This window comes from Cydia amplana, chromosome 9 (genome assembly GCF_948474715.1).
Source record: "Cydia amplana chromosome 9, ilCydAmpl1.1, whole genome shotgun sequence".
Taxonomy (NCBI): domain Eukaryota; kingdom Metazoa; phylum Arthropoda; class Insecta; order Lepidoptera; family Tortricidae; genus Cydia; species Cydia amplana.
Window position 1 is genome coordinate 5637764 of NC_086077.1, and position 15832 is coordinate 5653595.

The 15832-nt window shown below is 36.4% G+C and overlaps 2 protein-coding genes across 2 annotated transcripts in view; one reads left to right on the plus strand and one right to left on the minus strand.

Annotated features, from left to right (window-relative positions):
• The window catches only part of LOC134650974 (galactokinase-like), a 59034-nt gene extending 51977 nt beyond the window's left edge, over positions 1–7057 (minus strand). The window contains exons 1-2 of the mRNA XM_063505940.1: positions 6966–7057; positions 5021–5194 (exon numbers count right to left, since the gene is read on the minus strand). Coding sequence (XP_063362010.1) covers positions 5021–5194 — 174 coding nt within the window. The 5' untranslated portion in view covers positions 6966–7057. The remainder of the gene's footprint in view (positions 1–5020; positions 5195–6965) is intronic.
• Positions 7058–11892: 4835 nt separating this feature from the next.
• LOC134650951 (geranylgeranyl transferase type-2 subunit beta) lies at positions 11893–15760 on the plus strand. The gene is made up of 6 exons (XM_063505909.1): positions 11893–12148; positions 13077–13194; positions 13621–13714; positions 14353–14523; positions 14932–15085; positions 15415–15760. The coding sequence occupies exons 1-6, from the start codon at positions 11955–11957 to the stop codon at positions 15683–15685; spliced, it is 1002 nt and encodes a 333-aa protein (XP_063361979.1). The 5' UTR covers positions 11893–11954; the 3' UTR covers positions 15686–15760.
• The last annotated feature ends 72 nt before the right edge of the window (positions 15761–15832 follow it).

Consider the following 15832-nt stretch of genomic DNA (forward strand, 5'->3'; position numbering starts at 1 on the left):
GGGGTTTAAAGGTGTGTGCACGACCCTTTAAATGACAAATAAAAGTACGGGAGTAGAAAAAGCAAGTTTCAATACTCTTATTTTACCCGAATGACATTATTACTCGTATTGAGTAATTCGGCAGGGCTATTATTACACTTTGTAAAATTGAAAAATTAAAAAAAAAACCTAAATGTAAATAATTTCAAAATTGCTTTATTAGGGTTAGATATGAGGATATTAGGGATAATTTGAGGTATATTTTACAAAAAAAAAATTATGGTATTGTATCTGGAGAACAGAGATGTGAAAAATACTTTATAAAAAGTATTTAAATACAAAATACAAATACTTCTTTGATATACTATTTCAAATGCAAAATACAAAATAGTTTTTGAATTTGTATTTAAAATACAAAATACGAAATAGGTATTTTCAAAATACTTTTTAAAAATACAAATACTTTGCGATAAAAGGTACTCTGAATAGTGAATACCTAGTCTGAATTAAAAAGTATTACCTACTCAGAATATCCGAATTGAAAAGACTCTCTTTATTCTTTGAAAACAGTGTGTCAATCAGTCCTCTATCTAAAGTGCAAATTTCTAGTTGTTTGCTCATATTAACCGGAAGGATGGATGGATGATGGTTTATAACGGACAATTTTTAAAAACATTAATTTAGATTTGTAATGTTTTACAGCTAGTATAATGCCTCTCGTTAGTGTGATGAAAACGTCTCGTTTGTGTTTCATCAGGGCAGAAAAGTTTGTTCTCCTCTCGTACCTTGAAACCCTCGCAACACCCAAGATTCCACTTTTTTAACCACTCGCTACGCTTGTGATCATATGCGACGTTACTAAACAGATTCAACAGTTCCATGTTAAAAGAATGAGAGAGTTGCCAGGATTGTAACATCAGAGGAGATTGTAACTCCTACCTACATTACCTACTATAAAGTATTTTGTATTTTGAAAATAGAAAATAGGTCCCAACAAAAACTATTTCAAATAAAATACAAAATAGTTTTCTTCAAAAGGTATTTAAATACAAAATACAAAATAGGTATTTTGCATTTTGTATTTGCATTTTAAATACAAGTATTTCAAATAAGTCACATCTCTGCTGGAGAAGCCCAAACTTGGTATGTTTTGAAAACTATTTTTATTATAATTTAAACAAAATGACTGAAATGTAACTATGTGATATATTTTTAGCATTGGCTCAGAAAGCCCTTTCGTTTAATACCATACACGATAGGTTTCTAAACATTTTTTTTTATTTCATACAAAAAAACATGACGTCATAACTCCTCTCGTTTTTTTTTATTTGTTGGCGCTTCGGGTCAAATTGTTTCAAATGTCCTAAAGATCAATCGTACCGATTTTCAGACCTTTAACACCATTTGCAGCATTTTACTGATTTTCGCGGTGTACCGTCAGCGCTAGAAGTGGGCAGCAAAGAGTAGTATAATATATATATATATATATATATATATATATATATATATATATATATATATATATATATACTCTCCCGGCCGATTTCGACCACGGCGACTGTTTCAACTCCGCTGCTGAAGACAGGACAGTCGGCAGTCAACGTTTGTTCCTAATAAATATAACATTGATGAATCAAGGCGGTTTGTTTAAAGAGGGCCTGCCGCGAAACCAATTTCGTTATCTGCCACCATTAAATTTCGCTCGTATATGCAAGAGTGATAGAGAGGCAGATAACGAAATTTCCCCCACCCCCCTTTGGATGGTTCTTGTTTGAGTTATAATGTCACTGTATTGAGGACTCAACCTTTCCATTTTTAAAGTGTTTTTATATCGACATGACACTGGCTACTGTAGTAAATGCCAAAAAAGAAAAAAAAACGCTGTCATAGTAACGAAAATAATAAACACGTCAATCGAAATAAACAACGTAATATCCAAGAAAAATTTGCAAAATAGTATATGATAAATATGTAAAACATCATTAATTATCGAATTAAGATTACATACAACTTTGTGTAAAAAAAATTGAGGCAATTATACAGCCCGATTATACGGGTTACATTTTGAAAAAGATGATTATCTTGGAAAGAAGAGTAAATATACATAGGTGAACATAATGGTGAACAAAGGTATAGTAAAATAGGTAGGGACATAATTCAGGGTTTGCTTGTCTGGTCCACGCATGCTGTACCTATCACGACCACGGCACGGCCGTCTCCTGCTAACTTTTCGCTATAATAGTAAAATCATAGGTCTAATACCTATGATTTTAATATTATAGCGAACAATATTTCATGTTCATGATCTCGAATTTAAGACTTTAGCTTAGATTTATGGCGTGCGGCCTAGCGCGCGTTGCCTCTATGAGGAGCTGTCAAAGCGCTTTATATCTGTATGCTTTTGATGATGCGGATCAGCATTCTTATCCAGCGGGGCAAGCGGCCAGCCTGCAGAAGGGCACCCTACCGCACTTGGTAGGTCACTACACTCACTACCAGGATTTAGGGCTAATAATTTATTTATAAGTTTTTAATACCTTTAAACGAGCAATTCTTGTATATTTATTTATTTATTTATATGTATAATATATTTCGGGGATCTCGGGAACGGCTCTAAACGGATTTAGATGAAATTTGCTATATGGAGGTTTTACGGGGGCGCAAAATCGATCTAGCTAGGTTTTATCTCTGGGAAAACGCGCATTTTTGGGTTATTATATGTTTCCAGAGCAAAACTCGGTCTCCCAGACATTAAGTTTTTAATTTAAGTGTTTTTATCATGTTTCATATTTAAACTTACAGATGTGAATCACCAGCAGAGCTTTTGGAGAGGTGTGGTTTTCTTATTTCCTGTTACCAACCTGAAACACCATACCTACCTAAATATCAGAAAATAATAAAGTGAAGAAAATTAAATAAAGTTGAATGCTTAAAAACTTTAATGTTTTATTAAAATTAAACGAAAAAAAATGTGTAAACTGAAATAGATCAATTTTTTTTATTTGTAGTTGAATAACATATATGTATTTAATCTCCTTTAATTAAAAATCATCTCTGAGTAGATACATATTAAACAATAGGTACTTTTAGGTCTTGGTAGTAATGTTAGGTCTTATGACCTACTGTATTTGACTATATTACTTACCAAGACCGGAGCCTGACCTGTCAGTCGCCAACTATTTTGATGCTCTTTGTAGGTAGCATCAAAATAGTTGGTGACTGACAAAGTTACCAAGTTACTAAGGTAGTAGGTACCTATATAGTAGGTAGCAGTAGCGCAATATTTAGTCAAAATATTTTGACTAATTTAGATTATTTTTATGCCAAAAAAGTAATACAAGCTATTCATGTTCCACTTAGTAATAAAATACGGACTTTTCTGAATATGTGGTTTACGAAATGTGTTAAGGTACAACTTGTGGTTTATTAACGTGGTTTAGAAATAGGCAGCTTGAGTTGAGAGAGGTGATGAGTAAATTGTTTCATTTTTTTACAATTTTGAGCGTTTATAGGAGAATGTGTGGAGCAAGCATTATTTGACGTGTAGGTGTGGGTTCAACAAAAAGATCGCTTGTCAATAAGGCATTCTTGCTGTTAAAATTCAATTATTAATAGCCTTTATCGACCATCAGCAATGTAGTCCCTTTTTGATTGATGGAAATTGTCACGTAAGTTCCACTACTCGCCGCCGCATCGCCTACAGCGCATTCGTTGGTCTATCGCTCACAAGATGTCATTAATTCATGTAAACTTAGGTACTGAAAAAAAAAAGTTTTACTCTTTGCTATAAATTACCCTTTCGCACGTCAAAAACTCCAAGATGGTGCCGAAGGTCATAGAGAACCAAGTCTACCTTTGGAATCATTACTTGTCAAAATTTGACATTAGCAATCCACAGTTAGGTGACAACCAAACCAAACCATTATAAACCTTAAAGTAATAATAAAACAAAGTTGTTTTTTGTTAAATTATTGTTTGTACCAAATGAACTTCAGCACTTGATGAACTTCAAATGAACTTCAACAGTTGAATTTCAAATGACGCGAAATTTGACAGTTGCACATGTCGAATAGGGGCCCTGGGGGCCTACCGCGAACCACGTTTGACGTGTTACCTCCCTGTCACACTTACGTACGAATTTACAAGTGCAACAGAGAGGCAACACGTCGAACGTGGTTCGCGGTAGACAGAGATGTGACTTATTTGAAATACTTGTATTTAAAATGCAAATACAAAATACCTATTTTGTATTTTGTATTTAAATACCTTTTGAAGAAAACTATTTTGTATTTTATTTGAAATAGTTTTTGGGACCTATTTTCTATTTTCAAAATACAAAATACTTTATAGTAGGTAATTTAGGTAGGAGTTACAATCTCTTCTGATGTTACAATCCTGGCAACTCTCTCATTATTTTAACATGGAACTGTTGAATATGCTTAGTAACGTCGCACATGACCACAAGAGTAGCGAGTGGTTAAAAAAGAAGAATCTTGAGTGTTGCGAGGGTTTCAACTAGTTTCAAGGCACGAGAGGAGAACAAATTCTTCTGCCCTGGTGAAACACAAACGTGACGTTTTCATTAGGTACACTAACGAGAGGTATTATATACCTATACTAGCTGTAAAACATTACATATCTAAATTAATGCTTTTAAAAATTGGCCATTAAAAACCATCATCCATCCATCCTTCCGGTTAATATGAGCAAAAAACTAGAAAATTGCACTTTAGATAGAGGACTGATTGACACACTGTTTTCAAAGAATAAAGAGAGTCTTTTCAACTCGGAAATTCCGAGTAGTACTTTTTAATTTAGACTAGGTATTCACTATTACCTTTTATCGCAAAGTATTTGTATTTAAAAAAAGTATTTTGAAAATACCTATTTCGTATTTTGTATTTTAAATATAAATTCAAAAACTATTTTGTATTTTGCATTTGAAATAGTATATCAAGGAAGTATTTGCATTTTGTATTTAAATACTTTTTATAAAGTATTTTTCACATCTCTGGCGGTAGGCGCTCTGAACAATGCTCACCACAGGCAAAACGTATCCTTCGCAGTAATCCACATGGTCCCCTATAAGATTGACGCGGCCGGGCGCGGCGACTGCAGCGGTGGGGCTCCGCTTGAACGTGGCAGCGAAAATGTCGCTCGCTTTGCGAAGGAGCGAGGCCTCGCCTGTTGACACGGCGTCGGTTGGGGCTGGCATCTGGAGGGAATAAAAGTCCTACTCAGATTTGGTCACTCTGGGGCCTATTGTATTTTATTATTCAATCCGGCCCTAGACATAAAATTGCATCTGTCACCCCGATAGGTACTGCAGCCTCTTATGGATGACGGTGTATTTTGTGCATGACTAACCTACCTACCTACAGTCAAGAAATTTAATTTCAATACCATTTCGTACCTTGTCACAGTGACAATAGTATGAGGTCCCTAGCGACTTTCATATTGATTGTCACTGTGACAAGGTACGAAAGGGTACGAAAATTTAATTCTTTGACTGTACGTTCGATACGTGGTTACACAGTGTTTAGTACTCAACCTAATAATACTTTAATGTTGACAAAAACCGACTCAACAATACATTCTGCTAGTAAATTTACTAGTACATATACCTATTGTAAGTCTGATCATAAATACTAGTCGGTACGTTATACTGCGCCTGTAGAGGGAGGTTGGAAGGCTATTTTTTTAACTCAATTAAAACGTGCGCTTTATATAACGAAGGCAGCTTAAATTAATTAATCAGCCCTGTTAAGCAGCGGCAGGTCGTATTATTGAGTGATTAACGTATATCCATGGAAACTGCTAATTAAGCGCCTTATGAATATTAGGCAGTACGGGCTTGGGTGAGATCCATATTTCAGGCTCGGTACGGAGTATTGTTTCATACTTCTTTATTGCTTATCAGTTATTATAGACACTCAATTCAATAATATCTACATTACCTCTACCTTATAGAGTTATAGCAGTAGATATCTTAACGCTAATCCTGACTTAATTCCTTTGGAAGATACTCAATCGATACCGACGAAATACTTCCTGATAAAGCTAAGGACACACTTTCCACGTACGCAACGTACCTATTATGCAATGCATTATGAAATCTGAACGTTGAAATTTGTATGCTTTTAGGGCTGATTTAGACGGCGCGCGAACTCGCATGCGATTTTAGTTACATTGCGGACTGTTGGTTACGTCCAATTCAACCGACCGATCAAAACCCGCAATGTAATGAAACTCGCATGCGAGTTTGATTACATTGCGTCATTTGTTCGGCCTGCTGAATTGATGTAACCCAATGGTCTGCAATGTAACTAATAAAATCGTATACGAGTTTACGCGCCGTCTAAAATGTCTAAATGAGCCCTAAAACATACTTGTCATAAGTACGCAACGCAACGCATGATTTTGAACTAAAGTCTTATATCGACCGGGATATGAACCGTGATAGATAGACTGAAGAAGTCTGGGGTCTTCAGTTACCCGTGAACAAGATGCATGTAACTGCGTCTAAATATCGAGAGAAAGCGTCGAAATACTGTATAAGTCTAGTGAAACTAACCGTGAATCATTCAAAACTGTTAGTTGAACTAAAGTACCTACCTACAATTGTATATGTAGGTATTTTAGTTCAAAACTCTGATAAGTTGATAACACAATTTCGTAATAGTAATGGGATAACTTTTGAAGAACACTAAACTTACAAGCCGATGGAACCACTTAGCATACCTACCTTCCATAGTACTTCGAAAGTAATTACTAATTAAACCACAGTTTCAACATGCTACATTTTATATATACGAAACCGGAGTAATATCCTTTACACTCAAAGGTATGTAGGCAAAGAGTAAAGTAAATATATTAGGTATATGTAATGTAAGTAGGTACCTAACCATATCCACTTTCTTTATTCATTATTTTTCCTCGTCTGGTAGTCGTTCGAAATTAAACTTAATTGACAGTGACATACGAACCGTTATTGACCGTCGTAATCTAGAGGCGTTTTAACACTGTTAACCACAATACTTGCACTGCTCACGGTCAAACAAGCGCGACTGAGGCATTCTTCGGTCATATTAATGAATGAATTTATCGTTTAAGGGGATTTATTGAGCGTGAGTAATAAAAGGCAATAAACTTGTATTAAATAAAATTGTTTTATTCGGTGAGACAATATTTATGTAAGACATTTCGTTGTTATTATAATTTTACGCGGTGATCTTAAGACGGTGAATATTTTACATAATTAAACGAAAATTTATTGACATTGTGATTGTAGTCATCCCAAGAATCCTGAGCAAGAATCCACGTGGAACGGGCGTCATGGAAACGCGCGCGAAACGGAATAGAATACGTCTGTATGAGTCTGCATTTTACCTTTTTTTCAGGAGAGATTCCTCCTTTTGAATCACTTTTTAACCGACTTCTTTACCCAGAAGGAGGAGGCAGATTCTGTATTCGGATTTTTTTTAACATTGAAGTCGGTTAATAAAATGTCAACCTCCCTCAAAGTAGCCAAGCCGGTGGGAATGAATTCCAATGAATTCTATGGACTCCACGATACAAATTCCTTAGGTATGTTTAGAGGAGCGGAAGTCATATTGTTGGAACATCATAATACCTCCACGCAAAATCATGACAACTTAAATGCACGTGCCGTGCGCCGGGCGATCTCATAAACAACGCCAAACTTCTCATGAATTTATTTTTATTTGTAGGTATATTTTTGCACAGTATATTATGTAGGTACAGCACAGGTACTAACTACCTACGCGATTTTCACACTTGGAATGAATTCGCATATTCGGCGTGGGAGCGAATGCGCTTTATAGGTGAGGGTGGGGAGGGTCGATCCCTAGGGGACACTTGGTAAACTTCATTTTTAATCAAACCAACCGTGATACATTTTTTTGCGCCGGTAACACTCATTCATTTGTTCCTAACTTCACGTTCTGTCATGGCACTGTATCGGAAAAGTCAGTGGTTCAAAAATGGCGGACGGTGAAAGATTTTCTGCGTACTATATTCAATTTTTGGTAAGCTTTAACTGGATTTATTTTATAATATGAGATGGAAATGATGTTAGTGAGTGTGCTTATTTTATTTGTTGTTTATTGAAGTGATGATTAACTTGGATTACATTGATATACGCGAACACATGTTTCGAGTACGGCACGTTTTATAATCTTACTATGTATGGGGAGACTTTGTCTTTTTCTTCAGGGGAGATATGATTCCGGGATCATGTCACCCCCAAAGCGATCAAGTATACATTGTAATAAATTTACTTACAAAATGATTCATAGAGCTATCATAAATATTTTCTTTTCTTTAGTAAATCATGCCGCGAAAGTACGACCAGAGAAACACTTATTTAAACTTTCAAGGTTTTTGACTCATTATTGTTTATTAAAACGGAATTTAATGGCGTATAATTCAGTTTTTAATTATACAACCGATTCCGAAAACGGAATTATCCCCGTGGCCTTTGAAAAGACTGACTAAAGTTGACATCAACATTTTACGAACTACCCGTACTTGGTCTTTTTTATCAAGTTAAACGTTTTACACACAGGGGATGTTACTCCGTCGACAAAAAACACTTATAACGATATTTGGTTTTCAACCGGCGATATTTGTTTTTATGGATGAAATGCTATTTCAATGGCTTTCCGACCTTATGTACTATAGAACCGACGGTCCATAGAAAGGATTTTAGGATTATGCAGCTCAAACACCGTCCTCGAAACGTGAGCAGTAAATTTCTAAACTTATTTATTATAGTAAACAATAACGACCAGTGATGGGTAAAAAAAATTAAAATTGCTGTAGGTATCTGACGCTAAAAATACCTTCATAAGATCTTTAAAAAAATTAGCTTGTTACAAGAAATTTTATGTTAATAACTTAGATTTTTGTTTTTTTTTGGTACAAAAATTGATTCCCTATTTTATGTTGTTTTATGGATAATACGATTACATTGTTTTTTTAAAGTATAAGATTATGGATTAATATGTGTTTGATATCTTCATATATTAATTTTCTGTAGATAAAGTGAATAAATTAATGTAGATACTACCCTCGAAATATGACATTGCCACTTAAAATCTTTTTACCAAGTGTCCCCAAATCTGGAAGACTTGATCCCTTCGGCTTAGACATCTGATTACCGGAAATACAACTTCAAAGCATGGAAGATGCAATATATATATGTTTGCTGTGTATTTTACAAATTATAGATGCATTGCTAATAGCGATCCGAGTTATATAATCAATGAGAATCTGGTATGGAGAGACATGGTAAAAATATGTTTACCATGTGTCCCAAGAACCAGGGTCACTTGATCCCCCTAGGATCAAGGCTCCCGACCAGGGGTAAACAAGTCTCCCTTACATAGGGGACACATGGTAAAAGTCAACAGTATGGGTTTTCATTAAAAAATAATATAATTTATGGCACAAATCTGTTCTAATTCAAACTATTAATGAAGAGATAAATTCTGAGTCGTATGGTCTATAAAGTTTTTCAATACTACAAATAGTTAAGAAAATGTATGCTAAAAACAAAAGGGGTGATCAACCCTCCCCAGTTTCCCCTAAATAGCTGTTTAGAATTTGTTAAATCTATAATTTGTAATTTTGGTTTATTTAGGTACTGTGAAAATGTCCCGCTCGCATACCGGAGTGGATTGTGCATCCTCGTCCAATGTGAAAACCGCCTATGCAAGTTTGCGCCTACCTAGGTAGGGTAATGGCGCTAGCTTCCGTCCATGCTCTAGTTTTCGTCCACTTGGCGGATTAGCAAATAATATATTTAATTTTTAATTTGCTACTTGCAAAATGTCATTTTTATAATGTGCGGCAATGTAGGTTTATATTCAAATTTCGTCAAGTGGCCAAAAACTATTAGAGCTGGATGAAAACTAACGCAATGACCTACATTAAATAGGTATCGGAATAAACAGGTACCTAAATGGAGCGCATGATGGATGGTGTCATTTCTCTCATTACCGTAAAATGGGGTGAGTAGGGGCAAAACTGACATTCAAACCTCGATAACATTTATATTTTTACATAAGTATGCATACTGAATGGTGTAGGTATATAAAATAAGTGTTCTGGACGTTTGTACTTATTTTAGTTTTTATTTTATTTTGGATTGTTCCATTTCATAACTTTGACGATAAACAGGAAATCCCACCTCACCCCGTAGTCCCTCGTAATTGGGGTGAGATGGAATTTCATACATTTCTCTCCCCATTCATAACCAAACTCTCCCCGCGAAACCTACTCACCCCATTTTACGGTACATCTTTAATTAAATCTCTAAAGTATTGTTCTCCTTAACATGTTTATCAAGCCGCGGCTTATGTTTATGGCCCCCGCTTGATCTCTGATAATATAGAGCTGTGTAAACACCAGCCGACACTATCTACACTTCGTTAACTGTTATGAGAGCGTGGTCATAGGTCAACGAGCTAGAGATATTTTATTTACTCGCTTCTAGTATAAAGCGACCAATCTTTACCAGTTACTCTCGTAAGTACTAAATAAACGTGCAAATTGAAAGCCAGTGAAGCCACATTGCAACTACTTAAGGAATGAATTCCGGGATAAAAGGATTCTAAGATGCTTTTTCCGGATTATAAACTGTATTTGTGTACCCAGATTCATCGAAATCCGCTCAGCCGTCTAGACAGGGCAATTTTTCGGACAGCCTAATTAAAATTGTCAGTTTAATTGTGAGGTGCGGACGCGAAAATGCTAATTTTCAATATATTTTCAACCTACTATGCGCGTTAGGTTTTATTTAATTTTTAGCGCTCAATTGTCACCATTAATCTAATTTTGAGTATTCAATTTTGTTCGTATTTATGCTTAATTAGTATTAGGTACTACGGTGAGATTCAGTTCTAGCGGGAAGTAATATCTAGGGGCCGCTACGCAGGCTACGCCGACGCCAAGCTACGCCAATATTGAGATTGACGCCAATTAAATTTCTGATCAAATTGTTAATTTAATTGTCCCGGCTGGGTGCGGCTAGACGCCCACTTTGTAGGATTAGCATAGGATTAGGGATCGCGATGTCAGTGGTTCCAGAGAAACGGCACTTGGTACCTAATAGGCGTTCATAATTCAATTCAATTCAATTATTTATTTAAATCGAATCCATAATTGATCCATAATAATTGTCAACCATCAACCATCGAGTCCATCGCTCTGGGTGGTAACATGGCGCGTCTAGCACAACTTCTCGCGCGCACCAATAAGTACAGCAAAAATAATGTCAAATTGTGTGATTTCGATGTTCGCGGTAGATCTCCTGGCTCGGAAAGTTTGCCCATCGCATGAGCGAGAGTTAACGTAGCTAATGTATTTATTTTCTTGGCAAAAGACGAAAGCGCCCACATGATTTAGGCAAACGGCAACTAAATACAAGACCCTTTTTGCACTTTTGGTGACGTTTTCTAAATTTTTCACCCAATCTAATCAAATTGTCAATTTAAACAGGTGTTGTGGACGCAAATATGAAGGACATTGGCTCACCGATTCCACTAAAAAATTATGTACGTGTGGACTTGGTGTGGCCGCTATACTTGGTCAACCAGATCTTGACAGTAGAAAAAGGCGGCAAATTTGAAAAATGTAGGCGTGAAGGGATCGCGACCCATACAAAATTTGAATTTCGCGCCTTTTTTTACTGACAAGATTTGGTTGACCAGCTATAGATGAGATTTTTCTAAAGAAATTGTTAATTTGATCATCCCGCCTAAACAAGCCTTAAAAATCCCCTCGAAGCGTTTGAGTGTCATGTATAAACGCTCGACAATAGGTCAAACTCGCTTGTCATTGTCAAAGTTGAGTTGTCAAATCAAACGTCATACGTCAAAGATGCGTCAAAGTTGTTATTAATCGGTGGCGTACAATAAATTACAGATATTTGCTATTTTATTCAAAAAATAATGTCTTTTAACACAAAAGACATCGTGCTCTCAGAGTCCCGGGCACGGACGCTGCTTCTACAAAAACATTCCGACTACTTGGCAGGTTATGGACTGAATAAAGATGACTTCGAGTATTGCATGACTGAGTATCTTCGCATGTCCGGAATATATTGGACTGTAACAGCGATGGACTTGATGGGGCAATCTTCCAGGTATTGTTTTGTACAGGTTTAGACCTTTACCTAGCACTAAGTGAGAAATAATACATACTTAGTAAGGAAATGCTTTCCATGGTTGCTTTGGAATGATAAGCGATGACGAAATCATCAATTATTTGGACCAACTTAATACCACTAGTTTTTTGCACAAATTGTGGCATAGTTATCCGTTTTTAACTAATGTTAAATATAATGCAGGGCATTTCTTTGGAGGCATTGCACAAAACATATAACAATGAACAGCACTATTTGTTCTATAGTTCGTTTTTTTTAGCATTAGAAAGAACTTGCAAGAAGGTAAGCGATCTTGACATGTCTTTTAATTGAAAAACGCTTTTTAAAAATCAAGAGCTATTACTTATGAAAGCAGAAGAATATAAATGATCGTATTAGATTCATAATTGTTACATATTTGCCGTAACTTATTTTTAAAATGTGTTTTCAATTAAAAGACACATCAAGATTGTTTACCTTATTTCTAATGCTAAAAAAAACGAAGTATAGACTGTAATACATTATTTGTGAAAAATATAAAGAACTTCTGGCATTTGAAGAGTTTGTTTTAATAATTTAGATTCCATTAGTGCATCAAGTTATACACACATAGAAGTTTCTCCCAAAATCACAGTCAAATTTCTTACATGAATATTTTTGTTCCCTCAAAACATGAGTCTTAAGATCTGGCCAAAGATTTGCTTAAATTTGTTGATATTTTCATATGCATCCAGATTAATATAATGTCCCTCCTTCTCCCTCATCCCTTAATGTAGTTAGAAAGAGACGAGTAAGTCCATCTTATGCCAAGATACTGTTGCAGAGAACTTGTGCTAAAGCACTTTAAATTTATGCCTACATAGTTCCTCCAAAGATACCAATACATTTTATTTCAACAAACAAATAAATATCTGATGTGTGATTTCAGGATGCCTAAAGAAGAGATAATTGAATTCATCACATCGTGCCAGGACAGTGAAAGCGGGGGTATCTCTGCCAGCATAGGACATGACCCACACATGTTGTATACATTGAGTGCAGTACAGGTAAAATCCATAGGGGAATTAACATATGGGATCAACTACAATAGAATATGATGCATCTTGTGTTCAGTGAGATGCAGCATCATGTATGTATTGCTTTTTTGTCACACATTTTGCTGTGTACAGTTTACATCAACATCTTGAGCAGTGGTGTGGTCAATCCTTTAATCATGACAATTATATACTTTTCATTAATATCTAAGTTAAAAAATATTGATGAAGATGGCTTAGATGGCATTTGCAACTGTGCTGAAATAATGGGATCTCAGAATAATAAATAAACATATTACCCAAGTGTCTCATTTCTTACATAGATCACCATGCTAAATAGCTTATACCGCATAATTCACTACATTTGGTTTTGCTCTGTTTAGTGAAAAATATGCATTTTATATTACTTTATAAATATTTGTGTATTTTTATTTACAGATACTTGCATTATATGACAGAGTAGATGCAATTGATGTGGAAGGAGTAGTTAGATACATCAAATCTATGCAGCAAGAGGATGGCAGCTTTTTTGGTAAGTTGATTAGGTTAGGTTGGCTTTGTTTTTGGTACAGTCACGTCACCACACGCACGGTATCGTTACGCCATTCAGGGTCCTAGCTAAATTGGTTGGACTTACGCTATGGAATGTCCAATTTAGCTAGAACCCGAAATGGCGTAACAATCACGGAGCGAGACTGTACATACAACCCAGTAACTTTTCTAGTTGTGGATAAAAAAAATATATTTTTAAATTGTGATCTTTCTGTTAATTTTATGTCATGTCTACTCAGTATATCTTCTTTGTCGTTCCCTCATTAGTGAGGATTGTAACCACTTAGTTTAGCTGCTCTTGTGATTTGTCTCCATCAGTCTCTATCTCTCACAGCTTCCAACACTTGATGGAATTTGCCTGCGGTGGCCTTTTAACCATAGCTGGGCAGAAGTCCGTTAATCCGTTAATTAACGAAGTTAAGTTTTCGAGTAACGGATTAACTTTTAAGTTAACTTTAAAAACCTGTAACGGACTTGTTAACTTCCGTTAACTTTTCTTAAGTCCGTTAATCGTTAATACCTAAGTACCTACTACCTACTCACACCAAGGCCGCGATTAGACGTAACTCCTGAGCTTGATTGATCAAATATGATAATTTTATGTGTTTCTTATTTTAGGGGACAAATGGGGCGAGGTGGACACCAGGTTCACGTTCTGCGCGGTGATGTGCCTGTCCCTCCTTAAACGATTAGACGCCGTCAACGTGGATCGAGCTGTGGAGTTCGTTCTGAGCTGCATGAACTTTGACGGAGGCTTCGGTTCTAAGCCTGGCTCTGAGAGTCATGCTGGTATGTCCACCTACATTTTCTATTTTCACATTTTCTATCTTCTTGTATTAGAAAACAGCGAAATTTCTATTGAACTGACTCTGTCTGGTGTCCGTCCGGCCAGCTGGACCAAGGCCTAAACTAAAAGCTAGCATTCTAAAAATATTCCAAACTTAGCATATATATGCAGATACTTATTTCTAGAATTTGAAAAGGATGCACCATGCAAAGGCTTTGCATTTTTGGATTGATGGCAATGTCATGTGTCTTTCAGCAATTTATGAATATTTGTGACATTCTCAATCAAATCAAATCTCTTTGCCGCTTACCATAAAGACAAAATCTCTATATGAATTACCTGTCAGAGCGTCCTTATGGTAAGCGGCAAAGTACCTTTTGATTGAGAACGTCACATTTTTAATGTGTCAGGTTTGATCTACTGCTGTGTGGGCACCCTATCCATTTGCCGACGCCTGGACGCGCTGCGCGCCGACGAGCTCGCGTGGTGGCTGTGCGAGCGGCAGCTGCCCAGCGGCGGGCTCAACGGCCGGCCCGAGAAGCTCCCGGACCTCTGCTACTCGTGGTAACTGCATCTCTCTCTAGCGAGCGTGTTGAAGTGAGACAGAACACTCGCGGGGTAGCTGTGCGAGCTACAGCTACCTGGGGCCCGTTTATCAAAAGCTTGTAACTTGTAATACAAGCGGATGTCACTTTTTGACAGCTTTTGTTAGAAAGGGACTTCCACTTGTATTACAAGTTACAATCTTTTGAGAAACGGGCCCCTCGAGTGTATCTTTAATATCCTAGCCAATATATAAAAGCTGTGATATTTGGTGATATTAAAATCTATTTTTTTTTTAATTTTGAGTACTTACTACCTTTAGGTATTGCATACTATTTTATTTATTTCAGGTGGGTAATGTCATCCCTAACAATGTTAAACCGAATACACTGGGTCGACAAGAAAGCCCTAGAAGAATTCATCCTCGCCTGCCAGGACCCCGAGACTGGTGGCTTTAGTGACAGGCCTGGGGACATCACGGACCCATTCCACACCCTCTTTGGTCTAACAGGACTGTCGCTGCTTGGCAACCCTAGCATCAAAGCTGTCAACCCTACGTACTGCCTACCTCAAGAAACCATAGATAGGTTAAGATTAGAACCGCAAGTTCTACACATTTAGTGTAAAAGTATCAATAAAATATTTATTATTTATGCATGGATTTGTATATTGGAAAAAGACTAATAAATTATTTTTGAAGTGAAAACTTCTTTAGCGGCGCTGTGCACTTTGTGTAATGGGGAAAAAATGTTAAACTCGCAACAGGTG